Source organism: Mauremys mutica, chromosome 13 (assembly GCF_020497125.1).
Source record: "Mauremys mutica isolate MM-2020 ecotype Southern chromosome 13, ASM2049712v1, whole genome shotgun sequence".
NCBI classification, from domain to species: Eukaryota; Metazoa; Chordata; order Testudines; family Geoemydidae; genus Mauremys; species Mauremys mutica.
Window position 1 is genome coordinate 942601 of NC_059084.1, and position 27949 is coordinate 970549.

General features: G+C 59.4%; 2 protein-coding genes across 3 annotated transcripts; one reads left to right on the forward strand and one right to left on the reverse strand.

Moving 5' to 3' along the window:
* The first annotated feature begins 4632 nt into the window (after positions 1-4632).
* On the forward strand, positions 4633-19975 carry LOC123348205 (phospholipid transfer protein). 2 transcript variants are annotated; one of them, XM_044985677.1, is made up of 16 exons: positions 4633-4785; positions 7344-7465; positions 7805-7904; positions 8199-8327; positions 9096-9251; positions 9374-9437; positions 10801-10864; positions 11148-11239; positions 11425-11595; positions 11822-11881; positions 12075-12239; positions 12425-12492; positions 12620-12662; positions 19200-19263; positions 19342-19418; positions 19670-19975. In XM_044985677.1, the coding sequence occupies exons 2-16, from the start codon at positions 7357-7359 to the stop codon at positions 19844-19846; spliced, it is 1539 nt and encodes a 512-aa protein (XP_044841612.1). In that variant the 5' UTR covers positions 4633-4785; positions 7344-7356; the 3' UTR covers positions 19847-19975. The 2 variants fall into 2 exon arrangements, with proteins under 2 accessions (XP_044841612.1, XP_044841613.1); XM_044985678.1 differs by lacking the exon at positions 4633-4785 and adding an exon at positions 6522-6542.
* Positions 19976-20727: 752 nt separating this feature from the next.
* CTSA (cathepsin A) lies at positions 20728-27940 on the reverse strand. The gene is made up of 15 exons (XM_044985679.1): positions 27839-27940; positions 27315-27478; positions 26670-26781; positions 26323-26373; positions 25773-25859; positions 25473-25628; positions 24959-25050; positions 23978-24062; positions 23547-23638; positions 23126-23204; positions 22689-22837; positions 22523-22598; positions 22206-22295; positions 21869-21970; positions 20728-21468 (listed from the first exon to the last, which is right to left on the reverse strand). Exons 2-15 carry the CDS (start codon positions 27476-27478, stop codon positions 21385-21387), a joined length of 1419 nt encoding a protein of 472 aa, XP_044841614.1. The 5' UTR covers positions 27839-27940; the 3' UTR covers positions 20728-21384.
* Positions 27941-27949: the final 9 nt, after the last annotated feature.

The following is a 27949-nucleotide window of genomic DNA, read 5'->3' on the forward strand; positions in this document are numbered from 1 at the left end:
CACTAGCCCACACTTTGAGCTTGTCTACACTTAAAACGCTGCCCCAGTGCAGCTCCCCTATGTAGATCTTCCATGTAGACACTCCCCACACCAACAGGCGGGGTTCTCCCATTGGCGTAATCCTCCTCCCTGAGAGGAAGTAGCTAGGTTGACAGGAGAATTCTCCCAGTGTTGGGCTACCCTGGCGGTTAGGTCGGTATAGCTGCGTCTCAGGGGTGTGCATTTTTCACACCCCTGAGAAATGTAGCTATACCAAAGTAAATGCCTAGTGTAGATGAGGCCTTCCTCTCCAGTGTCTTAAGCAGAGGAAGGTTCACTTTACTGCAATAGTGCAGAGTGAGGCTAGCTTGGCAACCCAAAAAACCTGGAGCGTGGCTGGCTGGGTGATAATATTACTTATTTGTATTATCAGAGCGCCCCCAGGGGGCTAGGTACTGTACCAACACAAAGGATAGTCCCTGCCCCAAAGAGCTTATGATCTAAGGCCTGTCTACACTAGGAACTTACATCGGTGCAGCTACAACTCTGGGGGTGGGGGTGTGTGAAAAATACACACACACCCCTCAGAGACCCAGCTAGAGTGACCTAGCCCTACTGTAGATGGTGTTCTGTCAATGGGAGAATTCTTCGGCTGACCTAGCTGCGCCTCAGGGAGGTGGGTTACTAGCGATGGGAGAACCCTCCCATCTGCATAGTGTCTACACTGAAGCACTACAGTGGCACTGCTGCAGCGTTTTAAGTGTAGACACCCTGAGTATAAAACAAGAAACGACAGCTCCAGACAGAATGATGGGGGAGCACAAGGAAGCAGCCAGTATGGGGCTGCGTGATGGGCAGTGGTCTCAGCTCAAAAGCAGCCCAGCCTTTGGGGATTTTTGAGTAGGCCTCATGGCAAAGGAGAGTTTCACACGCTGGTGTGCACCTGGCACAGGGAACCTGGGATTACAGTGCCATGCCAGTAAGGGCCTGCCCCGCCCTCGCGGCTAGGGGGGGACTGCAGCATGTGCTTTGCAGGTGGAGGCAGAGTGCGGTGTTCTTTGGAGAACACACAGGCAGCTGCTCCTGTGGCGGCACTCCAGTCTATTTAGGGTTGTGGAACCTCTCATTTAGCTAGCGAGCGCCCTTTGCTCTGCCCCTGTGGTCACATTCAATGGGCTGGTTTCTTTTCGGGATTTAATTGTTAGATCCCTGGTAGTTTAACATATAGAATTAAAACTTGGTCCTCTCCCGCACCTTGAGTCTCTCTGCAGAGGGAGGCTGAGCAGCACACACAGCTCTGCTGCGCAGCTGGACTTTCTGCACAAAAGCAGCTGGGCTTCATCAAGTGTTTCAGCCGCCTGCTGCCTGGCTGGGTGGTTCCCCTCAAAAAGATATAAACAGAGGGTTAGTCTGCAAATAGCTAGATGACCAAAGAAGCTTTGAAGTCCTGACAGCCGGTCTGTAGGAGTGAGCTGGGGCTGCCAGCCAGGGAGGTGGACAGAGCGAGACAAAGCACTGTTAATGGTCTCCTCTGGGTCACACCAAACAGCAGCCTTTCCAGCATTGGCTAGGCCACGCTGCACCAGGAAACCACATCAGCATCTCCTGAGCCCTCGGATGGCCACACATTATTACATCCCTCTGGGAAGTCATACGTTCTACATACAACTATCCTAAAGGGATTTTCCAAACACCCCTCACCGCTTCTGGCTGCTCTGTCGCTGGGAACTGCTCTTTTTGTGATGTTTCCCAGTGGGTTCCCCAGTTTAGCTACTTTCAAATGCACCTAAAGTTGAACACAAATTAGTAAAATTTACCTTGCAACAACCTGGGAAGTCACTGTTTTCTCCGGCTTTCCATGGGAACAGGTTTTCCTGAGCTCTCCCTGCAGCACCAGACCTGGCAACTAGCAGTTTGCCATTTATTTGTTAATTCTCCTTTTGTTTATTAGACTCTTAGGATCAGATTTTAGGCAAAATGAGCTGTGCTAACGCACGACCAATTGCTGTGATGTTACCACAAAGACTCCTAATTAGTCCTGCACTTATCCAGCGCACGTGATAATCGTGTGCAGATCAGACACAGACCCTGTGGACATTTGCTTGGACAATTGTTATAATTGTGTGCATGTGAGATGAAGGGAGGGGGATTTTCTTAGTGTTTTGCATGAACACTGTGTGTCTCACTTTGCCCCATGTGCTGTGTGTGTAATGAGGTGGTGGGAGAGGGTGCTTGTTGTTACAGAGGACCAGGTGTGACCTCGTCTAGCAGCCTGGACCCCGGACAATGGCCTGGACGCGGTGGGTGTAACATAGCAACTGGTGACCCGGAGGCCCACTCCCTTGAAAGCCAGCCGGTTCTGGCCAGTGGGAGGACAAACGGCTGAGGAGAGAGGACCCTGGGGATCTGGAAGGCAGCTGGTTCTGGCCAGTGGGAACAAAGGAGGGAAGAGAGCGGGCCCAGGTGGACGTGGGGCTAGAGAAGGGGATACAGGGAGGTCAGTTGGAAGGAGGTTGCTGCTGGACTGGGGACAAAGAGCAGCCTGGATGAAGGCAGACCCAGATGGATAGTGCTGAGAGTTTCTAGGCCCGGGGGCCCTGAGAACGTCCTGTGCTGTGTTCGGATGTACAAGAAACCCTCCTGTGTTACGCTGGCTGAGGGTCACTGCAGCTAGAGAGCAGGGCTGCGTTGCTCCCCCTGGGTGGGGAGGCCCACAGAGAAAGCTGGGCATGCAGAAGGCTCAGAGGCAGGGGCGGCTCTACCTTTTTGGCCGCCCCAAGCAGTCATGCGCGGGAGGCGCCCCGGAGCCGCGGGAGCAGCGGACCTCCCGCGGGCATGACTGCAGAGGGTCCGCTGGTCGCGCGGCTCGGCTGGACCTCCCGCAGCTGCGGACGGTTCGCAGGTCCGGCGGCTCCGCTTGAGCTGCCACAGGCATGCCTGCGGGAGGTCCAGCCGAGCCGCGGGACCAGCGAACCGTCCGCAGTCATGCCTGCGGGAGGTCCACTGGAGCCGCGGGACGAGCGCCCCCTCCGCAGTCATGCCTGCGGCAGGTCCGGTCGTCCCGGGGCTCCGGTGGACCTCCCGCAGGCATGACTGCGGCAGGTCCGCCGGCCCAGCCTGCCGCCCCCCCGGGAAAGGGCCGCCCCACGCGCGTGCTTGCTGCGCTGGGGTCTGGAGCCGGCCCTGCTCAGAGGTGCAGTCCCAGGAGGTGGCATGGCCAGAGGGTCTAGCCCCCACGGAGGGCTGCTGTCACCCTGAAGGGGGTTCCTCCCAGGGACCGTACGGAGCCGAGAGAGCTTGGGGCCTGGCAGGCTGTGACAAGGTGCAGTTCAGGGACAGGCTTGTGGCCAGGAGCAGAACTCTCCGTACAGTCTGTGGCATCTGCACTAGTGTCACTGAAAGAACCAGCAGGAGCCATTCCCAGAGAAATCCCACCTGGGGAGCCTTTCCCTGTGACTGAGCCCCAGGTGGGGGCAGCTCGGGCCTGGAGCATGGACATTCCTGGGGTCGCCCTGGTGACTGCGGGGTTAAGAACCTCAGCTCTGCCCTTGGCACCTCCCTTTGGGCTCATGGGGACCAGCAGCAGGCGGAGGTGGGGCTGGGCAGAGGAGTGTGTCCAGAGCCCCTTGGGAGCTGACTGCGTAGCACCAACAGGCTGCTCCCTGCCTGCCTCCCTCAGGGCCGGCTTTAGGCCTATTCCACCAATTCCCCCGAATCGGGCCCCGCGCCCAGTGAGAATCCCTTCCCTGGCTAGAGGCGCCTTTTTAATTTTTACTCACCGGGCGGCGCTTTGGGTCTTCAGCGGCAATTCAGCGGCGGGTCCTTCAGTCTCTCCGGGTCTTTGACGGCACTTCAGCGGCAGGTCCTTCGCTTACTCTGGGTCTTCGGCGAAACTTCGGCAGCGGGTCCTTCAGTGCCGCTGAAGACCTGGAGCGAGTGAAGGACCCACCACCGAAGTGCCGCCAAGGACTCAGAGCACCGCCCGGTGAATACAAGCCCCACGTGTTTTTTTACATGTTTTTTTTTTTTAAGTCATCCCTGCCAGGGCCCCGTCAAAACTGTTTGAATTGGGCCCCGCACTTCCTAAAGCCGGCCCTGCTCCTGCCTCACCAGGAGCACAAGCTGGCCCGTTTGCAGCCTCAGCAGTGGCCAGGGCCATGGGTGTTCTCCTCTGCCCCTGGAGGCGGCCCCAGCAGGTCAGGGCTGCAGCATGGAGGTGGGACGCTGATTGTGCGAGGCCAGCTCTGGGGATAGGCTCGAGGACCCCGGCACCAGCACTGAATTTGCTTCAGACACGTGACGAGAGCGGAGCATAATGCGAGTCTGACCCCTAAGTGCAGCCATACCCCCCACCCCCACCCCTGGCTGCATCACACTCCCTCCACCACAGCAGGCCAAGTGCTGCTTTGGTTTGCACACATGCTCACGGCCACTGCATACACACGCTGAGCAATTGTGTGCACCAAGGACCAGGGCAGGTGGCTGCATGTGCAGCTCAGGCAGCTGATGTTTGTGCCCTGGGCAGGCAGCCCGTGGGCAGGGGAAACTGGCTTTGCAGAGTCTGCTCTTGGCATGCCTGAGACCTGCATCCTCTCAGCCTCTCGCTGCCTCCCAGGCCCCCTGTCTCCTCCCAGCCCTGGGCTCATGAGGAGTGGCAAACAGTGGGATATATAAAGGAAGGGGAAGCACAGCCAGCCCCTGAGAAACTGTTGGAGCCAGTGGTTCTCTCCTGCCCTGCCTCCCTCCACGTGATTCAGCCTCCCAGCACCGAGAGGGAGAGCCAGGAAAAAGTAACCCCAGGGCACTGTAAGTACAAGGAATTCAGCTGGTATTGTGCAGCCAGGCAAATCCCCCGGCCCACACAAATGGGACAAGCACAGGCAGCCCTGGCCCAGGGAAGGAAAGTGCGTTTGTACCCAGACAGGGAAGTGTGGGTGTCTCTGGGGGGTGCCCCCAAGTTCTTTCCATGGCCAGAGCCCAGTAGATGCTGTCGAGACCAGGGAGAGAGAGAGGCGGGAGAGGGGGTCCCTGTACAGTGCCTGCAGGGAGCCCAGAGGGCCGGTGCTAGCTAGTTCTGCTGGATGGAAAGACCCCTGCTCCTGTTACAACCCAGGAGGGGGCAGCTGGGGTGTTGGTGGAAGGCGCCGTGTGCACAGGGCGCCCCGCTGGAGGGTGGCTGTGCTGCTTCGGGTGTCCGGATGGATGGGGGGAATTCTTCACTACTGGAGAGCTGAGATTTTCACCTCTTCCCGATGTGTGAGCGCTGGCTGCGGGTGTGGGTTGGAATGAGTGGGGGTGAGGCTGTGAGAAGGCGGATCTGGGGGAGTTCTTGTTCATTAGGTGTCCAGCACGGGGCCGGGGGAGGGGATGGATCTCTCTGCCCTGCTGCCAGTGGCCAGCCCAGCCTGGGGCCGGGGATGGCGATAGCACCCACAGCTGCAGCACTATCCTGCTTGCCATGGCGTGTGCTGAATCCTGCAGATTCCTGAGCGTGTGTGTGGACTGGCTGGCTGCTCCCGGCCCAGCAAACGGGCATGGAGAGGGGTTATGCAGAAGCTATGCCTGGGGACCGAGCTCAGCCAGCTCCCCCTGCCCTGTCTCTGCTTTCTGAGTGTGCCCAGCACTACAGGACGGGGGGGGGCCTGCTCCAGCCCCAGCCTCTGGCAGGCTGGCTAGTACTGCTGAATGCTGAGGCCCTGATTTGGTTTCCAGAGCATGTCTGGGTGCAGGGGCTGGGGAGGGAGTCCTGGACCTGGCAGCTCTGGTGGAAGAACAAGCGACCTGCCCACAGTGCCTGGCGGGAAGGGGGTGACACAACTCTGGCCTGTCGCAGCTGTGGATAATCCGCCCCCAGAGGGGCCAAGGATTCAAGGGGATTTGCAAAGAATGTCAACCTGCCCAAATCCGCTGGCGTTAAAGGCAGGAGCACGTGAGGCAGTGAGGCAGCAAGGGGGAGGCGGGGTGATGGGCCTGCTTGGTCAGGGAACGAGGAGGAGTGGGGGGGCTCTCACTAGAGTGGGGGAAGCTCTGGCCAGGGCAAAGCTCCAGGCTGCTCCACGCAGTCCTGATCTAACCCAGATACGTACAGCGCAATGCGCAGCCCCTCGCGGGAACAAGGCCCAGTGGATTGGGTGGCATAGGTGGGCGGAACCCACCCTCTCTGCTCCACTTTTAACTTGATTCAATTGCATCCAGGACACCTGTGTGTAGAGCAGGCCCCCCTCCGGGGGTGCCCATCCCCTCCCCATCTCCATCTGGGGATGCCCATGGCCCCCTGTGGGGTGCCCATCACCCCCTCCCCCTCTGGGGGTGCCTGTCCCCTCCCCCCTCGGTCTGGGCATGCCCATGGCCCCCTGTGGGGTGCCCATCACCCCCTCCCCCTCTGGGGGTGCCTGTCCCCTCCCCCCTGGGTCTGGGCATGCCCATGGCCCCCTGTGGGGTGCCCATCACCCCTCCCCCTCTGGGGGTGGCCGTGGCCCTCCCGGCGCTGCTGCGGGAAGCTGGCTGCAACCAGCCCTTTGTTTTGCGCTCCGAGCCCAGCGACGGTTCCCCTGGGGACAGAGGCAAGTGCGGGCGAGGGGCCAGGCCGCGGCGGGGTGCGGGCTGGACGCGGATTCCGCCCCTCCCCGCTGCAGGCGCGAGGCCGGGGTGGGGGGCGCAGCATCGGGCCCCGCGGCGGGGAAGGGGCTGGCGAGCCGAGCCGAGCCGAGCCCCCGCCCCGCGCAGACGGCCGGGAGCCGGGGCAGCGGCTGAACGCGGCTCGTCCTGCCGGAGCCCGCAGCCCGCAGCCAGAGGCGGGACCCCAGGCGCCCTGGCCCCGCTGCCCCGTGCCCGGGACTCGGGAGCTGCACCAGGGCCGGGCGCCGCGACGCAGGGGGCGGGGGGGGGTCGGTTTCAGCAACAGCACTACCCCCCCCCCCCATGGCAGCTGGCTCGGCCGGGCCCCCCGGGCAGCTCGCACACTCCGCCCCGCAGCGGCTGCCCTTGTCCCTCTTCGGGGCGCGCACTGGGAGAGCCCTGGCGAGCCGGCACTGGGGGCAGCCCCGGGAAGCCAAGTGACCTGCCTGGGAGGAAGGGGCCAGTCCCAGAGTGCCACCGAGGGAGCATCTGGGCAGGGTGCCTGGGGGCTCCGGCCAAGGCTCCCTGAGGGGGGAGGGATCCACAGCGCTTGGGGGGCTCCCAGGGGCCAGGGTCCTGGGCGAGAGCCGGTTAGCAAGGGATGGTAGGAGGCCTCCGTCACCCCGGCTGCCTGCGCCCACTGGGGAGCCGGGTGTGCTGGCATCTCCGGCCAGCGGGAAGGCTCAGGGATGGTGCCTGGCTGCCTGCTCAGCTGGTCTCAACACCCCTGCTCTGGTCTCCTCCAGGAAGAGACGTGCCATGGCTCGGTGCAGCCTCCTGCTCCTGATGCTGCCCTGGCTGGTCACTGCAGGGAGAGCTGCTGCCCCCGGGTGCAAGATCCGGATCACCTCCAAGGGCCTGGAGCTGGGTAAGGGGCTGGCGGAGCCGGAGCCCATTGGCCTGCTCAGGAACCACAAGCTGCTGGAGCAGCACCCGCAGGTGGCCCCAGACCAGGGCGTGCCCACAACAGGCTGGTGCGGAGCCGGTGTGGTGGGGCGGGATGTTCCTGTCTTTAGCCCACCCTCCCTGGGGAGTGGGCTGGGGCTGGGGCAAGTCTGGGCTGTTTACATGCATCCGGGTTGCCAGGAAAAGGACCTGCCTGGCCAGTGCCCTGGGGCTGAGGGGTGGAGCGGGGGGAAGGGCCCCGGCCTCCTTTCCTCCCTGTGGAGGCAAGGCCGGGGCAGAGAGCAGGGCTGTTCTCTTGCAGTGAAGCAGGAAGGGCTGCGCTTTGTGGAGCAGGAGCTGGAGCACATCAGCATCCCCGACCTGCACGGGAAGGAAGGGCAGTTCCACTACAACATCAGCGGGTAAGTGGCTCTGGGCACCGCTTCACCAGCAATGATGGGGGCAGGCGGGGGCTGGAGGGCCCGAAGGGGCAAGGAGCCGGCTCGGGGGGCTGGCTCGGGGAGGGAGGGTCCCAGGGAGGGGCTGGTAGCCCTGGGCTGGGTGCAGCCCTGAAGAGCCAGGCCTTAGGGTGTGATGCCACCCAGGGGTGCAGGGGCCTCGCCCATTGCAGTGACTGTGACTGCAAAGCCGAGCTAGAGATGCTGGGCTGGGGCTGGGACGTGGGCCTGACGCTGCCCCCGCCCCCGCCCCCGCAGGGTGAAGGTGACGGACCTGCAGCTGGCGCTCTCCAACCTGCACTTCCAGCCCCCGCAGCACCTCGCCTTCAACATCAACAACGCCTCCATCAGCCTGCGCTTCCGGCGGCAGATACTCTACTGGTTCTTGTGAGCTCCCCGCCCCCTCCACTCCCCCACAGCCTGGGGTCAGGCCCCTCCCCCTCTGCTGCCCCCCAGCACGGGGTCGGGCCCCTCCCCCTCCACTCCCCCAGAGCCTGGGGTCAGGCCCCTGCCCCTCCTCCCAGCGAGGGGTCAGGCCCCTCCCCCTCTGCTCCCCCTCCAGCATGTGGTCGGGCCCCTCCCCCTCCACTCCCCCACAGCCTGGGGTCAGGCCCCTGCCCCTCTGCTGCCCCCCAACACGGGGTCAGGCCCTTCCCCCTCTGCTCCCCCACAGCCTGGGGTCAGGCCCCTCCCCCTCTGCTGCCCCCCAACATGTGGTCAGGCCCCTCCCCCTGCCCTCCCCCCCCCCCCGGGGTCGGGCCCCTCCCCCTCTGCTCCCCCCAGTGCGGGGGTCAGACCCCTCCCCCTGCACTCCTCCCCCCGGGTCGGGCCCCTCCCCCTCTGCTCCCCCCAGTGTGGGGTCAGGCCCCTCCCCCTGCACTCTCCCCCCAGAGCGGGGTCCGGTTCCGGGCCCTCTCCCCATTCCTCGGCCAGCGGCGGTCAGGCCTCCCCCTCGCTGGGCTCAGACGCGCACTCTGACATTTGCCTTCAGGTTCTTGATGCCCCCAGCTCTGGGCCGGTCTCTGGGCTCTGGCTGGGCCAGCCCCCCCACCCCTCGGCTTTCTCATCCCCACCCAGGCTCTGGGGCGGGGGCTCCGCTGGGAGATGTCTATCTGCTTGGGTGCTGCTCACCTGCTTTAACCGTTTGCTTCCCAGCTACGATATTGGCTCCATCAACGCCTCTGCCGAAGGCGTCAACATCCGCACCCTGCTGAAGCTTTCCATGGACAATGCCGGGCGCCTCAAGATCTCGAACATGTCCTGTAATGCCTCCATTGCCAGGATGCAGACTGGCTTCACGGGCACACTCAGGTACCGCCTGGGGGGCTGCCCTGCCCCCAACCACTGCTCAGCAGCCCCAGCGCCCCCCAGGAGGCTCTCTGGTCCCCTAGCAGGAGGGCAGGGGTTTGAGGACTGTGATTCTGTCTCCACAGGAAGGTCTATGAATTCCTGTCTACCTTCATCACCACAGGAATACGCTTCCTTGTCAACCGGCAGGTACGCTGTGGGCAGAGACATCCCCCTTGGGGCTGGGGGCAGGGCTCAAACAGTGGGGGCTGAGCAGGCAGGGAATAGTATCAGCTGAGGGCACTTCCCCCTAAATCATAAATCATGGTGGGGCGCAGGCGGAGCAGGGGCAGGCGGGGGGGATGGGGGCTGCGGGTCGGGGCTGTGGGGCACAGGCAGAGCGGGGGCAGGTGGGGTGGACGGGGGCTGTGGGTCAGGGCTGTGGGGCGCAGGCAGAGCGGGGGCAGGCGGGGGGGACGGGGGCTGCGGGTCGGGGTGGAAGTGGGCTGTGGGGCACAGGCAGAGCACGCCATTGCACGGTGCCTGGGAGGAGCTGGTCCTTTCGCTCCATCCCGCTCAGGGCACGGAGTGCTGGGGGGTAGCGGCGAGCCCTGCCCTGTGCTGTGGCTTTGACGCCAGAGGACGAGCAGCTCCTGATGCCACGGGCAGGATGTTCCCGGTTCCCATGGGGGCCAGCAGCCATAGGCGGCAGGTTATATGGGCTCGAGGTGCTCGAGCACCAGGAATATTCAGGGCTGGGGGCCCTGCTCCAGCAATATTTGGAACTGGGTCTCTCCCCCGTCCCTGCCTGGATCGGGCCCCGGCCCCCACGGGTCTCCCCCCGCCCCGCCAATGACCTGCCTGAAAGAAAGCGGCGCGTGCCTCTCCCATGCCTGCTTGTGCTGTTGGTGTAGCACATTCCTATGCGGAGCAGCTCCCGGCAGAACTGTTGTCTGCTGCCCCAGGATCCTAGCGCCCCCCATCCCCTAATGGCGAGGCAGGCTGCCCTTACCCTGCCCTTCCGCCCTAGCCCTGAGCCTCTCCAACGCCCCAAACCCCTCAGCCCCAGACAAAGCCCTCATCCCCCTGCACCCTAATCCTCTGCTCCAGCCCTGAGCCCCCTCCTGCATCATGAATCCCTCATCCTCAGCCCCACAGCCCTCACCCCTGTACTCCCTCCTATCCCACCCCCTCCCAGAGCATGCACGCCCCTCCTCCTTCCCACACACCCCTTCCCACCCCCAAACTCCATCCCAAAGCCTGCACCTTGCACCCCTCCTGCACCCTAATCCCCAGCCCAGGACCTGCCCCTCAGACCTCCCCCCCTCAACCCTCCTCCCAGAGCCTTAGGCAGGTGGGGGTGGAGTTTGGGGGGGCAGAGCTGGGGGGGCAGGTTCTGGGCACCACCAAAATTTCTATGAACTTGCCACCCATGCCAGCGGCTGGGCCCCGGGAGAGGGAGAGGCTCCCAGGGAGGCTGCAGGGACGCCCATCAGGCTAGATCCTGCTCCCTGCTTGTGTGCCGGGGCCCCCGTCCCGCCGACCCCGACCCAGCCTGTGGTGTCTGTTTCAGATCTGCCCGGCGCTGCACTACGCGGGGCTTGTGCAGCTGAACTCGCTGCTGGACACCGTGTCGGGTGAGTCCGCGTCCCTGCGGCCGCGATGGGGCTTGGGCTGACGAGACCAGACTTGGGCCGGGGTGCAGAACTGTACTGTGCTGCCGTGCAGGGGGGTGGGAGGTGCACGCTGGGGGGGCAGTGGGCTGCAGCTGTGGGAACAGGCTGGGGCCCAGCGGCTGCTCTGCTCGGGAAGCTGGGGGCAGGACTGAAGGGGCCCAGAGACAGGGCGGAGGGGGCGTCAGCCTGGCTGGGCCGAGCTCAGGTCTCGCCGGGAGACTGACCCTGCCTTCCTTGGGCACAGTGCGCAGCCCAGTGGACGAGCACATCAGCATCGATTACTCCCTCCTCAGCAACCCCGTCGTCTCCCCCGACACCCTCGATCTGGACTTCAAGGTAACGGGGTGCGGGGGAGGGGCTCCAGCGTGGCCGAGGGAGCCACATCCTGTGATGCCCTGGCTCCGGGGTGCGCGCTGATACTGTATGTGGGGGCGCCGGGCCCCAGCCCGGGGCTGCAATGGCCGAGTGCCCCGGGGAGCCTGTTCTGTGGGGCCGGGACTCACTAGCTCTGTGCTGCCCAGGGCATGTTCTACTATCAGTGGAACGAGACGCTGGTGAACCAGGCGGTGGCACCAGTGATCAAGGAGACGGAGCGCATGGTCTACGTGGCTTTCTCCGAGTACTTCTTCAACTCTGCCATGGATGCCTACTACCGGGCGGGGGTGCTGAGCAAGGAGATTGCAGGGGAGGAGGTGAGGAGGGACGGGGTGCTGGGCGTGCAGAGGGGAGAGGGGCGGGGGTGGTGAGTGTGCAGAGGGGAGAGGGGCGGGGGTGGTGAGTGTGCAGAGGGGAGAGGGGCAGGGGCGTGCAGATGGGGGAGGGGCAGGGGTGCTGGGCGTGCAGAGGGGGGAGGGGCGGGGTAACAGCAGTGCACCGCGGGGCAGTCTCCTTACCCAGGACGGTTGCATGTTGTTTCAGGTGCCCAAGGATCTGGAGGTTTTGCTGAGAGCCTCGTTCCTCGGAAGCATCATCATGCTGGTGAGAGCGGTGGCCGCGGGGCGGGCGACCCTGGGAGGAGGTGCAGCTCCTTGGGCTGGGGGGCCAGTGCAGGCCAGGGCCGTAGGAGGATGGCAGTGGAGCTGCTAGTGAGAAGAGCCAGCTGCCTTCAGGGCCCTGGCTCAGCCCTGTGCTGCCTGCCCCCTGCTCCCCTGACCCTGCTCTCTCCTGGCAGAGCCCCGCTGTGGTGGACGCGCCCCTGAAGCTGGTGCTGCAGGTGTTGGCTCCTCCACTCTGGACAATCAAGCCCTCGGGCACCTCCGTCTCGGTCGTTGCCGTCCTTAACATCTCCCTGGTGCCCGTCGACCACCCCGCCATCCAGCTCTCCAGCATGACCATGGTGAGCTGCTCCCCGGGCACAGCAGGGAGCCCGGCCCCACCTGTTGCAGTTTGTGCAGAACCTGGTCCCATGAGCCCATGGCCAGCAGTGAAGCTGCCGCTGCAGAACGGCAGGGTGGCATGGGGCAGGGCTGTCTGCTCGGTGGGGTAGGCAGCAATGGGGCTGTGGCCTTGTCTCCCCTCCAGGATGCCAAGCTGAGTGCCAAGATGTCTTTGCGAGGGAAAGCGCTGCAGGTGCAGTTGGATCTGAGAAGGTAACTCCCCTGTCCCTGGGAGCCCCTCGCTGGGGCGTCCGGGCAGCGTCCCAAGGCAGACTGCAGAGCTGTCCCAGGGCTGGAGCTCGGAGCTGTGTTCACAGTGCTCTCTCTCCCCGCCGGACAGGTTCCGTATCTACTCCAAGCAGTCGGCACTGGAGTCCCTGGCGGTGAGTGGGGCAGCGCGGGCTGCATCAAACTGATGGGCCCGATCCAGCAGAACCGGGCCGGCGGGAGCTGAGATCTGAGCCCCTCCCTTTCAGCAGCCCTTTGTGCAGCTCCCAGACGGGGAGCCCCTGGCCTTGTGGCACAGCCGCAGGGGACCAGCTCTTCTCCCTCCACCCCCAGGGAAATTCCACCAGGGGATTTGGGGCGAGCAATGGGAGGCCCCTGCGGTGGTGAAGGGAAAGAAGAGGGGAGTGGGGAAATGTCCAGGTCAGGGGGGACGGTGCCTAAAGTGGGGCAGCGTGTGGAAGAGATGGGGGGGGCTCTCAGTTAAAAAAAGAACCCCCAGCCCAAGGCCTGCAGCTGCCCTTGCTTGGCCCTAAGCTGCTCTGCCTTGTGCCCTGACCCCAGCGCGGGCCTCGGCCCAGCAAACTTACTACCCAGGCCGAGCACAAAGGGCACAAGAACAGTCGGCCTGGCCCAGTGGCCAGCGTCGGGGAATGAGCAGAACAGGCAATTACTGAGCGATCCGTCCCATCTGGCAGTCAGAGGCCTAGGGATACCCAGAGCATGGGGCTGCATCCCTGACAATCTGGGCTAAAAGCCGTTGATGGATCTTTCCTCCAGGAACTTAGCCAGTTCTTTTCTGAACCCAGTTATAATTTGGCCTTCACAACATCCCCTGGCAACGAGTTCCACAGGCTGATTGTGTGATGTGGAACTTCCTTGTGTTTGTTTTAAACCCACTGCCTAGTAATTTCATGGGGTGAGCCCTGGTTCTTGTGTTATGTGAAGGGGTAAATAATGCATCCTAGTCACTTTCTCCACCCCAGTCACCATTTTATAGATCTCAGTCATATCCCCCCTTAGTCGTCTCTTTTCCAAGCTGAACAGTCCCAGTCATAGAATCATAGAATCTCAGGGTTGGGAGGGACCTCAGGAGGTATCTAGTCCAACCCCCTGCTCAAAGCAGGACCAACCCCAACTAAATCATCCCAGCCAGGGCTTTGTCAAGCCTGACCTTAAAAACCTCTAAGGAAGGAGATTCCACCACCTCCCTAGGGAACCCATTCCAGTGCTTCACCACCCTACTAGTGAAACAGTTTTTCCTAATATCCAGCCTAGACCTCCCCCCAGGGCCGGTGCAAGGATATTTTGTGCCCTAGGCAAAACTTCCACCGTGTGCCCCCCCTCTCCCTTTCCCCCCGGAGCATCCCTTATTATAAACTTTCAAAAATGAATCCTGCATCATGTGGCATTGTTCATTAGAATTAATACAGGGGGGTCAGAGGAGATGATCACAATGGTCCCTTCTGGCCCAGGGGAACCTGTGAGCAAGGAGGAGGCTGAGAATGCCCCCAGCTCGCAGGGTCTCTAAACGTTCCCAGGCTCTGAGTACTTTGCCCTCCAGCGGGGACTCAGGGGCAAGGAGGCCAGAGCTGGGCTCTCCCAAGGAGCAGGTGAGGATCTCTCTGGGGATCAGGGCCGGCTCCCCGCATTGGCACAGTGCCACCGGGGGTGGGGGTGGCATTTGGAAGTGGCACATGTGCCAGCCCTTTCCCCTCTGTCGCGCTGCGGGGTTTAGTTTCACTTTCCCTTACCCCTCTCTCCTGTGAAAACTGACCATTTATTCCTACCCTTTGTTTCCTATCTTTTAACCAGTTACCAATCCATGAGAGGACCTTCCCTCTTATCCCATGGCAGCTGACTTTGCTTAAGAGCCTTTGGTGAAGGACCTTGTCAAAGGCTTTCAGAAAGTCCAAGTACATTATATCCACTGGATCCCCCTTGTCCACATTTGTGGACCCCTCAAAGAATTCTAATGGATGGGGGAGGCATGTACAAAAGCCGTGTGCCTCTTCAACATATTGTATTAATTTATGTGGCTGCTAATTCTGTGCTTTGCTGTAGCTTCACCCAGTTTGCCTGGTACTGAAACTAGGGTCACCGGCATGTAATTGCCAGAATTACCCACTGGAGCCTTTTAAAAAAAATTACCTATCCACCAATCATCTGGTACAGACATAGGCGCTGACTCCATGAGTGCTTGGGGGCTGGAGCGCCCATGGGCAGCCAAGCTCCCCTCACCCCCTGCCCCACCTCCTCCTCCTCTCCTGAGCGCACCGTGTCCTGGCTCCTCCACCTACCTCCCGGCGCTTCCCGCCTGACCGCCGCCAAACAGCTGTTTGGCAGTGTTAGCATGCTCTGGGAGGGAGCGGGAGGAGTGGGCTCAGGGGAGGAGGCGGGGCCAGGGCAGGGATTTGGGGAAGGAGTTGGAATGGGGGCAGGGAAGGGGTGGGAAGAGGGAGGGCAGGGCCCCATGGAAGGGGTAGCATGGAGGCAGGGCAGGGGGCTGAGCACCCCCAGGAAAGCGGGGAAGTCGGTGCCTAGGGGTACAGAGGCTGAATTAAGCAACAAGTTGCTTAGCACAGTCAGTAGTTCTGCAATTTCATATCTGAGTTCCTTCAGAATTCTTGGGTGAATCCCAACCAGTCCCAGTGACATTTAATTTCAAAATATGTTCCAAAAGCTCCTCTCTTGCCACCTCAAGCTGGGACTCCTAAAAAGAATATCTCCTCACATCCTCTGCAGCAAAGAATTCATTTCATTTCTCTGCAACAGCCGTGTCTTCCTTGAGTGCTTCTTCAGGCCCTGGATCGTCCAGCGGCTGCTTGGCAGCTTCCTGTTTCTCATGTACTGAACTGGAGCTTTGTGCAGCTTTTGCTTGTTCCTCCTCAAAGTCTTTTTTGCCCTGCCTAATTATACTTTTACACGTGACGTGCCTGAGTTTCTGTTCCTTTCTCTGTTCCTCAGGAGAATGTGACTTGTGATTTGAAAGGACCCTTTTCAGCTCTAGCCCCTTTGCCTCTCTTTAGCCGGGTGGCATTTTTGGTCCTCTCACTGTTTTTTTTTTAATTTGGGATTTAGTTTGTTTGAGCCTCTGTTATGGAGTGTCCATGCAGCTTGCAGCTATTTCACTCCCCACTGTTACTTTTAATTTCCATTTAACTCGCTGCCTCACTTTTGTGTAGTTCCCCTTTCTGAAGGTAAATGCTGCGGGGATGGGTTTCTTCGAGCCCCTCCCCCCAGATAGTAACTTGAATGACATGATGAGTGTGAAAAGAACAGGAGCCCTTGGGGCACCTTAGAGACTAACACATTTATTTGGGTATAAGCTTTGGTGGGCTACAGCCCACTTCATTGGATGCATGTAGCGGAAAAGACAGTAGGAAGATATAGATATTGTGATAGGGCAAGGCCAGATGGCTACAGTAAAGTAGTGAGGAACAGGTATGTTAGCCACAGGCTAACCAAATCCCTAGGACCATGGTAATCAAATGGCAGTTGCTCCAGGTTAATCAAAACACCTGGGGCCAATTAAGATCTTTCTAGAAGGCAGTGGAGATAGCTACATTGATTGGGACACCTGAAGCCAATCAAGGGCTGGCTGGAACTAGTTAAAGCCTCCCAGTTAGTCAGTGAGATTTGTGTGAGGAGCTGGGAGCAAGAGGCGCAAGGAGCTAAGAGGGAGAGGATGCGCTGCTGGAGGACTGAGGAGTACAAGCGTTATTAGAGACCAGGAGGAAGGTCCTGTGGTGAGGATAAAGAAGGTGTTTGGAGGAGGCCATGGGGAAGTAGCCAGGGAGTTGTAGCTGTCATGCAGCTGTACCAGGAGGCACTATAGACAGCTGCAATCCACAGGGCCCTGGGCTGGAACCCGGAGTAGAGGGTGGGCCCGGGTTCCCCCCAAACCTCTCAACTCCTGATCAGACACAGGAGGAGTTGACCCAGACTGTGGGTTCCACCAGAGGGGAAGATCACTGAGTTAAGCAAATCCACCAATAAGCGTAGGACCCACCAAGACAGAGGAGGAACTTTGTCACAATATACACAGAGAACATGAAACAATGGGTGTTGCCATACACACTATAAGGAGCGTGATCAGGTAAGGTGAGCTATTATCAGCAGGAGAGAAAAAGAGCTGTTACTGAGCAACTGTTAGATTCACCACCTCTGGGACTAGATCTGGGCACTACTGGAATTGCCTCCCCTTGTGGAGACTTGGCTTGGGACCGCTAAACACTGAGGCTGGAGTGGAGGTTAAGGATAATCTAGGCATGGCCCAATATCTAAACAAATACTCTGCCTCAGTCTTTAATGAGGAGCTTAGGGATAATGGTGGGATGACAAATGGGAATGAGGATATGGAGGTAGATATTACCACATCCGAGGTAGAAGCCAAACTCGAACAACTTAATGGGACTAAATCGGGGGGCCCAGATAATCTTCATCCAAGAATATTAAAGGAACTGGCACATGAAATTGCAAGCCCATTAGCAAGAATTTTTAATGAATCAGTAAACTCAGAGGTTGTACCGTATGACTGGAGAATTGCTAACTTAGTTTCTATTTTTAAGAAAAGGAAAAAAATGATCTGAGTAACTATAGGCCTGTTAGTTTGACATCTGTAGTGTGCAAGGTCTTGGGAAAAAAAATTGAAGGAGAAAGTAGTTAAGGAGATTGAAGTCAATGGTAATTGGGACAAAATACAACATGGTTTTACAAAAGGTAGATCGTGCCAAACCAATCTGATCTCCTCCTTTGAGAAGGTAACAGATTTTTTAGACAAAGAAAACGCAGTGGATCTAATTTACCTTGATTTCAGTAAGGCATTTGATACGGTTCCACATGGGGAATTATTAAATTGGAAAAGATGGGGATCAATATGAAAACTGAAAGGTGGATAAGGAACTGGTTAAAGGGGAGACTATAATGGGTCGTACTGAAAGGTGAATTGTCAGGCTGGAAGGAGGTTACTAGTGGAGTTCCTCAGGGATCGGTTTTGGGACCAATCTTTTTATTACTGACCTTGGCACAAAAAGTGGGAATGTGCTAATAAAGTTTGCGGATGACACAAAGCTGGGAGGTATTGCTAATGCAGAGAAGGACCGGGATATCATACAGGAAAATCTGGATGACCTTGTAAGATGGAGTAATAGGATGAAATTTAATAGTGAAAAGTGCAAGGTCATGCATTTAGGGATTAACAACAAGAATTTGTTATAAATTGGGGACACATGAGTTGGAAGTAACAGAGGAGGAGAAGGACCTTGTAGTATTGGTTGATCACAGGATGACTATGAGCCGCCAACGTGATAGGGCTGTTAAAAAAGCAAATGCAGTCTTGGGATGCATCAGGCGAGGTATTTCCAGCAAAGATAAAGAGGTGTTAGCACCGTTATACAAGGCACTGGTGAGACCTCATCTGGAATACTGTGTGCAGTTCTGGTCTCCCATGTTTAAGAAGGATGAATTTAAACTGGAACAGGTACAGAGAAGGGCTACTAGGATGATTCGAGGAATGGAAAACCTGTCTTATGAAAGGAGACTCAAAGAGCTTGGCTTGTTTAGCCTAACCAAAAGAAGGTTGAGGGGGGATATGATTGCTCTTTATAAATATCAGAGGGATTAATATTAGGGAGGGAGAGGAATTATTTAAGCTTAGTACCAATGTGGACACAAGAACAAATGGATATAAACTGGACATTAGGAAGTTTAGACTTGAAATTAGACTAAGGTTTCTAAGGCCTGGTCTACACTAAGGGGGGGGGGGGTGTCGAACTAGGGTATGCAAGTTCAGCTACGCAAATAGCGTACCTGAACTCGAAGTACCCTAGTTCGACTGACTTACCCATCCAGACGCGGCAGGGTCGAACTCCGCGGCTCCAAGGTCGACTCCGCCACCACCGTTTGTAGTGGTGGAATCGACCGGAGCGCACGGGGAGTTCGAACTATCGCGTCTTGATTAGACGCGATAGTTCGAACTCTGAGAAGTCGAACTCACTGTGTCGACCCGGACGGTGAGTATAGACCTACCCTAACCATTAGAGGAGTGAAGTTCTGGATCAGCCTTCCAAGGGGAGTAGTGGGTGCAAAAGACATATCTGGCTTTAAGACTAAGCTTGATAAGTTAATGGAGGGGGTGATATGATGGGATTGCCAAAATTAGGCTATTAATTGATCTTTGATTATCAGCAGGTAAGTATGCCCCATGGTCTGTGATGGGATGTTAGATGGGGTGGGATCTGAGTTACTACAGAGAATTCTTTCCTGGGTGCTGGCTGGTGAGACTTGCCCACATGCTCAGGGTTTAACTGATAGCCATATTTGGGGTCAGGAAGGAATTTTCCTCCAGGGCAGATTGGCAGAGGCCCTGGGGGGTTTTCGCCTTCCTCTGCAGCGTGGGGCACGGGTCACTTTCTGGAGGATTCTCTGCACGTTGAGGTATTTAAACCACAAGTTGAGGACTTCAATAACTCAGACATAGGTTAGGGGTTTGTTACAGGAGTGGGTGGGTGAGATTCTGTGGCCTGCGTTGTGCAGGAGGTCAGACTAGATGACCATAATGGTCCCTTCTGACCTTAGTCTATCAACCCTTAGTCTAAACCAGCTGGCCCTTCCCGGGGGTGGCGTGGGGTGGTGCATGCAGGGATAGCCCTGTGGCCCACCACGGCTCTAACACTTCTTCCTCTCTCCCCCAGCTGTTCCCATTGCAAACCCCCCTGAAGACACTGCTGCAGCTGATGATCATGCCCATCCTTAATGGTAGGGACTTGGGCTGCAGGAGGGGGCTGGGCACCGGCCCAGGACACTCTCTCAAAGACTCCCTTTCCTTTTCTGCAGAGAGGACAAAGAAGGGCGTCCCAATCCCCCTCCCTGAGGGCATGGACTTCACCAAGGAGGTAGTCACCAGCCACATGGTACGTGTGCCTCGTGGGAGGGGCCCAGCACCTGCCCCAGGGAGGGGGCCCAGTTACCATGCAGAGCTCAGGGCCCCACAGTGCTACCCTGAGCTCTCTGCACCCCCCAGGCCAGTCAAGTCCAGACACTGGGGTGTCACAGTGCTGTGACTCTTTGGCTCAGGAATGATTTGGGGGGAGGGGGGGAGGAAGGAGAGGGGCAGAGATGAGGCCCCTGCTGGGCTAACACTCCTTCCCTTTGCACCCTGCAGGGATTCATCACGGTGGGGGCAGATCTCCATTTCTCCAAGGGACTTCGGGAGGTGATTGAGAAATACCAGCCTGCCCGGCCCAGCCGCCTGCCGGGCCCAGAAACAGCCCCCCCTGGCTCTAACTCTTCCCTGCTGAGTTCCTTTAACAATACAGAGCCCCAGGCCAGCCTGAGCTAGGAAGCAGTTGCCTGCTCAGCCTGCACCAGGAGCCAGCTCCTGCAACCCACAACTGGCCCATGGATGTAGCTGCTCTGGGAGGCATGGCAGCAGCTGCACTGTGATACTAATAAACAGGGTTAGACACTGCCTGGGCAGTCTGGGCATCACTGGGCGAGGAGCCTTTTCCCGCTGCTATCAGAGACTGTGTCCCCTGCCCATGCAGCTGATGGGGGCCCAGGCACTGGGGCTAGAGCCAGCTTGGGGGCACACGGTGCACCTGCAAGCCTCAGCAGCTGAAGCAGCCCTTGCAATAACCAAGCCTCCCCCACCCCCGATTGGGGAAATCTGGGTCTCTAGTCCTGAGAGCGGCCCCCCCAGCTCAGCTCCATGCTGGCCCCAAGGACCCCCTGGAGCAGAGCTGCATTGGCAGGGTAGCTTGCAGCGATTCCAGAGGGAGGTGTTCCTGTCAACCCAGGGCCTCTTGCCCAACACCCCTCAGCCGCTGGAGCTAGCCCCTACTCCCACCCCAGCCCAGCTCTTACCTCGGGGCAGCAAGCACTAGGTGCCCAGCTGCTCCCTCCCCCCCAGCTGGAATAGCAGTGCCCCAGCCCTGGCCCAGGCTGCCCCTTTCACGCTGGGGCCCTCAGAGCTGCACTGCACTGCCCAGCACTAGGGGCAGGACTAGGGTTAGTTGCCTCCGGGGAGCACAGGGCCAGGCTGGGGTAGAGGTGAGGCCCAGACAGCAAGGGGAGGAGAAGAGATGAAGGTCTCCCCCAGCCCCTGGGAAGCTCCCATTCCTTCCCCTACTCCTATGTTAGCTCATAGGAGCCCCCTAACCCCCCCAGGCTCCCAGCCCTGGCACCATGAGCTGGGGGGAAAATGTGCAACAGGCACAAGGATCCAGGTTCAGCTGTGACATTTTATTGCAAGGCCCAGGGAACAGCGCATGCCCCAGGGAGCGAGTGGGGCAGGGCTAGGACTGTCTTCATTTCACACCACCTTCATCGGGACGCATGAGAACTTTCCTAGGGTAGACCTGAGACACAGCACCAGGGGTTACAGCAAGGCCTCCTGCAGGCACAGGGTGATGGGGTGTGAGGCCTGGGAGCAGAACAAGGCCAGAGGGTGGGTGCTGTTCCACCCCCAAGGGGAGAGGGCAGCTCCAGGGACCGGGGCAGGAGGCAGCAGAGCCCCAGGAGGTAAAGGCCACAGCAGGAGCTCTGGAGAGTGAACCCGGCCCTGCTAGGAAAGACAGCAGCCTCCCAGCCACTGAGCCCTAGCCCCCACCCCTGCAGTGCACTGCCTACAGGCAGGGGCACCCTGCGAGGTGAAGGGCAGGTCAGTCTTCCCTGACTAGAGGAGCTAGGGAGCAGTAGGACACCCCCTAGCCTGTGCCAGCAGCCAGCGGCTTTGCCTCCGCACTGGAAAACCCGTATCTGCTGCAGTTGCTGAGCAGTGAGAGGCCCTGGTCCTGCCAGGCACTGGCCCATGGCCTGGGAGGGGGAAGGGGAGAGGAGCTGCCCAGGCAGCAGTGCAGGGCCTGCTCTGCCAGGCTCTCAGTAGGGCTGCTGTTGAATGAAGCGTCTGAACATGGTGAAGGCAGCTTGCGGTTGGTCTGTGGGCACCATATGGCCGGCTCCCTGCAGAAGACAGTTGAAGGCACCAGGTCAAGGCCAACCATGCAGGGCTGGAAGGAGCATCCAAGCAGCCTCACTAGGTGGGCCAGCAATTCTCAACCTCTGCCCCTGCCCCAAGAGATTCCAGCTCTCTGCAATTGGCCCAGCCTCCCTCCTGCCTGCAGGGATGAAGGACACTTGGTCCCAGAGGCTGAGAGGCCACAGCTCCAGGCCCCAGGCCTCCCCTCCCAGGCCAGCTCTGGGGGACAGCGTGGCCTCAGGCCAAAGCAGAGGAGCTGCTGAATCCCACCCCAGCATGAGGATGAAGGTGCCCTGCCCCCTCATTGCCAGTTGGGGAATTACGTAGGGCAGATCAGCCCCCAGGTGCTGCTATGAATACGCTGCCATGCCAGGGGCTGGTTACCTTGATGGTGAGGAAGGCGATGTTGGTGAATTCCTTCACAAAGCCCCCGATCTGGTCTTCGGTCCCATCGTTGTACAGCCAGGGCCTGCGGGCCACTTGCACCTGGAACCAGAGCCCAACACCCTTAGAACTGGACCTGTGCCCACCCAGCCCCTTGTTCTCCCCAGGTGTCACCTGATCACAGTTCTGGGTGGGGCAGGCCGGTCCCTGGACACTCCTCCCAGCAGTACTGGCTCTTTGGCCACGTCTTTACCCTGACGCCTGTCACTGCAGCAGTCCCAGGCTGGTGTGCCCCATCAGCACCTCACTACCCAGCAAGTCCCCCTCCCCTGCCTACCTTCTGGTCCAGGGAGTCCACGAACCACTCATCCCCCAGGAAGTTGCAGGCCATGTCAACATCACCATTGTACACCAGGATCCGGTATTTCTGCCAAGAGCACAAGGGTGTCACCTGGGCTGGAGGGGCAGCAGCTCCGCACCTCATCTCGGGATCTGCTCAGAGCAGCTGGCAGCCAAGGGCAGGGAGGGCTCAGCAGCTGACTGCAGAGCTGAACGCGTTACAGACGCAGGGCAGCTGAGGCTTGTGGGGCGCCCTGCCTCATGGATCACTTCTCCCAAAGGGGCCAGGCTAGGATCTGGGATCCCCAAACTCACCATGGTGCCAAGCAGCTTCAGGTACTGGTCGTTCACAGTCATGTACTGCCGCTTGTAGTTGTGGTTCACCTCCGAACTATGAAGGAACAGGCAGAGTTACGCCAGCAGAGACCCACCCAGTCCTGGCCAGGAGGCCATGTCCTCTCCAGGCCAGAAACCTCCCCACCTGCATATATGCCACTCAGGTGCCTCTGGAGAGATGTGCAGCGCCTGCCTCACTTCAGGGGTGTTCAGGTAGGTGGTGGAGGCTGTGGAGTTGGTGCAGGGGGGTTCTAGGCGAACCCCTTTCTTGGCTGCTGGCATCCGGAGCAGATTCTGGGAGAGGATGAGTTATGAGAAGAGGACAGAAGCTGCGGCCATGAGGCAGAGACCCAATTCCCTCAAGCCCCCTGCACAATGCAGCAGGGAGTTAACCGCCTCTGCCCAGGCTGACCATGGGCAGCACTGCAGGCTGGCCAGAACCAGTGCCCGCCCCAGATCTTTAGACACTGCCTGCTCCTGCAGCCATAGCAGCTTAGTACAGCAGGATACGGGCTCCCTCTGAGTCAGGGCAGGCAGGTGCCCATTCCCCACACCCCAGGGAGCAGAAGCCCTGACACTTACCTGCCTCCAGGAGTGTTTCAGGGGCTGCTGGATGAAGGAGATGCCCAGGTCATGGCTGATGAGCTGGTCCTGATAATACCTGCAGCCAGAGCGAGAGCAGCCTGAGAACCAGGCCTGGGCCCCACCATGAGCACCTCCACCCCTAACCCTCACTTGCTCAGGTTCTCCTTTCTAGGGCAGAGTATTAGACTCAGCCATTGGCCTCGGCATCCTGCTGAGGAAGGACAGAGCCCCAGACAGCAGCCAGGAAACCCCAACCCAAAGCCCCTTCCTGGAGGGATACTCTCCAAGGCCCCTGCCAAGATGGCCAGCAAGGACCTCTCTTCCCACCTGCTACTGGGCCTCAGGACTTTGGAGCGGTGCTCATCTCTCCAGACTCAAGTCAGCCACCTGGAGAGGGGCTGGAGCCAGCTATTCCTACCTGTAGCTTCCAGGGACACCACCAGCACATGAGGCATAGAGATTGTAGATGTTCAGGCCTGACTCCTCCACGATCTGGATCATCTCTTGCATCTGGAACAAGCCATGTGGGTTGGAATCCAGCAGGCGTTACAGCAACTCATGGCTCAGGTGCTACCATGGTCTGCAGGGCACTGACTGATTCAAGGAGCTGCCATGGGCCCCATCTGCTCAGCCACCTGCCCCTTTAAACCCTGCCCTTGGAGCCAATCCCTCATGGCACCACACCCGTTCAAATGGCCAGGGAAAGGACCTTGCTGCTGGTGCAGAACCCAACACGGTGCAGAGATCAGGCAGACTCTGCTCTGCCCTAGGGAATGACAGCACTGCTACCGCAGGCTGCGTTGTACTCCGGGGCCTCCCCAGCACTCCCTGGGCCTGGCCAATACTCACCCTGAGTGTGCAGTTCAGGTTGGAGTTTTTATGGAAGTTGCATTTTCCCTGGGAGCAGCAGAAGCGCTGCAGATCTGTCCACAGCCTGGAGCAAGAGACCCTTGTGAGTGCAGGAAACAGCAATGCAATAGGCCAGGACATGAAGCCACCAGCCTGTAGGAAACTCCAATGACTACCAAGCACTGCAGCACTTCTCTGCTACACAGGCTCCATGGGCACATCACCCCATCCTCTACTCCCACAGGACAGCAAGGAGAGCCCTTATCTTCAAGGCACTCACTGGCCTGCATGCAGAACACCTACAAACCTAAGGCTCTGGGCTGACAATCATGAAGGATAACTCTACTCCTCAGGCACAATGGAGCTGTCACGATCAGGGAAAAGCAGGTGACAGAGCTGCCTCAGGAATGGCTCCAGACTGTGGGACATGAGACCACCCTAAACCTCCACACCTCCTGCGCCAAGTGCCAGGCATGCTGCTCCAACCAGCCTTCTCCAGTATAACAGAGCAGTGCCGGTACAGAAATCAAACGCGAACAACTCTTCCACTGCACACAGTCCTGGGGAGTGGAAGAAGCAGCCCCATGTGACAGATGTGTGCCCGGACAGTGCTCAGACACTGCAGAGAGGAGGATAGGAGGAGCCCCCCCAAGTAGAACAGAATGGAATTCCCATTCCCAGCCAGCAAGCACAGTCCTGGGGGGCATGGGCCAGTCCGCCAAATCCTTTCATCGCAGCGAATCCCTCTTCAGCCCCCCAGCAACAGCGAGGAACTGGCCTGCTGGTGCCCCAGCTGTGCAGAGGTAGCCAAGCTTCAAGGGCAGCACCCTGGCCAGGGAGGCTGGGCCAGAGCAGAGAACGGCCACCGATGCCCCCACCTGCACTCCGATCCTGAGTCCCAGTCCACAATCCTGAGTGCTGGAGGCCAGCGCTCCCTAGAAGCAACAAGAGCCCACAGCTCCAGTACCTGCACATTCTTACCCGGTTCCCAGGAGGCCGTGGTAATAGGCAAAGTAAACCAGGGAGTTGTCATTGATCTCATAGGAGGAGAGGCCATTTCCCACAGCAAGTCCCTAGAACACAGGGCGCAGGAGTCAGAACTTGCTGCGCATTCCCCACACCAGACAGAGCAGGGACCGAGGCACCTGCTGAGCAGGAAGCAGTTGCTTTGGGCAGGGAAGGGGGTCTCCACAAACCCCACCCTGGAGAGGGGTAGCCCAGAGCACAGTTTAACACCCCCCAGCATGGACATAGTATGATGCAATGCCATATGCAGAGAGCTATCCCCTTGGCACACTCTTCCCTCTGCTGGGGGGCATCTCCACTGAGGCCACCTGGTGTCCATCCCCCGCCCCCACCCCATCCGCTCAAGGACTGGCCCATGTTACAACATGCAGCAGCAGGAAGAAACTGTGGGGCTAGGAGGAGTCACATGGCTGCCCCCTCTCCTCACCATATGCTCCAGGGAAGGGGTCAGAGCCTGCATGTCCCTTACCTTCAAGTTGATGCTGGAGTCCTGCATCACCCACTCAGCCAGCGTGGGTATGTAAATGCCAGCATAGCTCTCCCCGGTGAGGAAGAGCTTGTTCTTGCTGTACTCCGGAAAGAGGCGGAAGAACTCCTTCAGCGCCAAGTAGTTATCACGGGCCACCTACAATCAGAGGGGAGGCTGAGGCAGGCTGTGCTGCAGGCACCCCAGCTCTGGAACCAGCTCCTCACCACAGGAGATGGGCAGTAAGGGGGGGGGGAGGGGGAGAACAGGTGTCACTGCCACCAGCCCCAGAATCTCACTCACCTGGGTGTCATTAGTGGCATAGTCTTTGTCATCAGAGTATGAGAAGCCAACACCTGCTGGGGACTCCAGGTACAGCATGTTGGCAATCTGCAGAGACAACCACAGATCACTCAGGGAGAACAGGTAACAGCCAAGACTCTCCACTCTGAGGCCCTGAAGGTGCCAGATCATGGTACTAGCTCGATCTCGAATCAGGACAAGGCAGCATCTAACTGTAGCACCTGCTAACGTGGTCAGGTTAAAACCTCCGTCTCACTTGTTTCCGACGTTGGCTAGAATATGCTGGTTAACTCCCTAACACCACAGCTTTATGTTCTAGTCTAGACAAAGCCTAGGAGACAAGATGGAAGTAAATAAGGGAGAAGCCTGACAGAGGCTCCATTTCTATGGGAAAAATGAATGCAGGGCTTATATGCGGGGGGAGGGGGGGGAGCACTAAGGCCCAGCACCCTCCTTGGCCTACACCCCAGCACAGCTGTTGCCAGGTGCACAGGACAGGCCATTCCAATGGGCGGGGGAGACCAGCCCTTTCAGGAAGGGAAGTCCATACCTTATTCCAGGAATAGTCATTGTACTGCAGGGTGGTCCCATCCGGCTGGATCTGATAAAGGAGAAGCCTCTGTTACTGTAACAGAAGAGCCAGTGTAGGAGATGCTTCCTCCAAGGGGGACAGGCTGACCAGCCTGAGGGTGCAGCAGAACCATCCCTGAACCCAGTGCCTAGGTGGCTTGAACCAGCAAGGTTCAGGAGATAGTAAGGCTCCCCCTCCCTGCAGTTACAGCCCAGTCATCGCCAAACCTTGGAGGGACATTGTTCCCAGCAAACCAGGGCAAGGGCATGGATGGGGTGGGGGACTTAGGGTGACTCAGGCCAAGGAGAGGGATGGTGGTGACTTACCGTGAAGGGGCCATGCTCTGTCAATAAGCCAGACATGGAGCTGCAGCCAGGTCCCCCGTTCAGCCACAGCACCAGAGGGCTGCTCTCAGGGTTGCTCTGAGCCTCTGTAAACCTGGAGACCCAGTGATACTCAGACCTCAGTGGTTCAGGAGTCAAATTAGCGATCAACATTACCCCTAAAGAGTCAGGGATGTGAGAATTCACTGCTGCATTTACTATAGCACTATTGACTCATATTGAAACAGTAGGACATGGAAGTATTTTGTGTATAGATCTAATTCTCACAGCAAGATGACTGACAACATTTTCTCAACTACAACTGGCTAACCACCACGGGCAGCAGGTATCACGGACCAAGTCCTGCCCACACTCCACCCCAAAGCTCCCTCCTACTCTTACCCCCCATGGCCCAGCACTCGGGGCAGTTCCCCCTCCCCAGCAGCCGGGGTGGGGGCTCTAGTAGGAAATGGGGGGAGGTCTAGCCTCCCCCCACGGGCAGCACCACCCATGTTAACAACATAGCACACACAGTCTGGTCGGTGAACAGTTAAATCTCGCAGTGTTTTAAGATCACCGGCTGGAAAGAGCCGCCCCCAGTGCAGTGTCGCTGCTATGGCCAGGGTACCCCACGCGCCCCGCCCCTACCAGTAGTGCAGACGCTTGTGCGGGTCGATGCGGAGGTAGCCCGAGTACTGCCGGAAGGAGGGCTGCTTGGCCAGCCCCGGCAGGTAGGTCACCTCGTCGGCGGCGGGCGCAGCCCCGACCCAGGGGGCGGCCAGCAGCAGCGCGCAGAGCAGGACGGGCCCCATCTGCGGGAGGAGAGACAAGAGTCAGCCGGGGGAAAGCCCAGGCACGGCCCCGCTCCCACCGGCCCGGCCCAGCCCAGCCCCGCTCCCCCAGCCCGGCCCAGCCCCGCTCCCACCGGCCCAGCCCGGCCCGGCTCCGCTCCCACCGGCCCAGCCCGGCCCGGCTCCCCCAGCCCAGCCCCGCCCTACCCCGCTCCCCCCGGCCCGGCCCGGCCCCGCTCCCCCCGGCCCGGCCCGGCCCCGCTCCCCCCGGCCCGGCCCGGCCCCGCTCCCACCGGCCCCGCTCCCCCAGCCCAGCCCGGCCCCGCTCCCACCGGCCCGGCCCGGCCCCGCTCCGCTCCCCCAGCCCAGCCCGGCTCTCACCTCCCGGTGGCAGCAGTAAGTTCCCCTTGACTAGGGAATCCGGCACGTGACTCCCGTTCATATGAACCGAGGCGGTCACGTGACGCTGGGCGCAGCTGATCGCGGAGGGGC

Bases quoted from the DNA above. Each gene is read 5' to 3' on its own strand.
- LOC123348205 (XM_044985677.1), top strand. From the start codon at position 7,357: ATGGCTCGGTGCAGCCTCCTGCTCCTGATGCTGCCCTGGCTGGTCACT. The intron at 9,252-9,373 runs GTACCGCCTGGG...CTGTCTCCACAG, and splicing joins GGCTTCACGGGCACACTCAG to GAAGGTCTATGAATTCCTGT. The intron at 9,438-10,800 runs GTACGCTGTGGG...TGTCTGTTTCAG, and splicing joins GCTTCCTTGTCAACCGGCAG to ATCTGCCCGGCGCTGCACTA.
- CTSA (XM_044985679.1), bottom strand. From the start codon at position 27,478: ATGGGGCCCGTCCTGCTCTGCGCGCTGCTGCTGGCCGCCCCCTGGGTC. The intron at 25,051-25,472 runs GTAAGGGACATG...CCTGTGTTCTAG, and splicing joins ACTCCAGCATCAACTTGAAG to GGACTTGCTGTGGGAAATGG. The intron at 22,296-22,522 runs GTGAGTTTGGGG...TGCTCTTGGCAG, and splicing joins TGAAGCTGCTTGGCACCATG to AAATACCGGATCCTGGTGTA.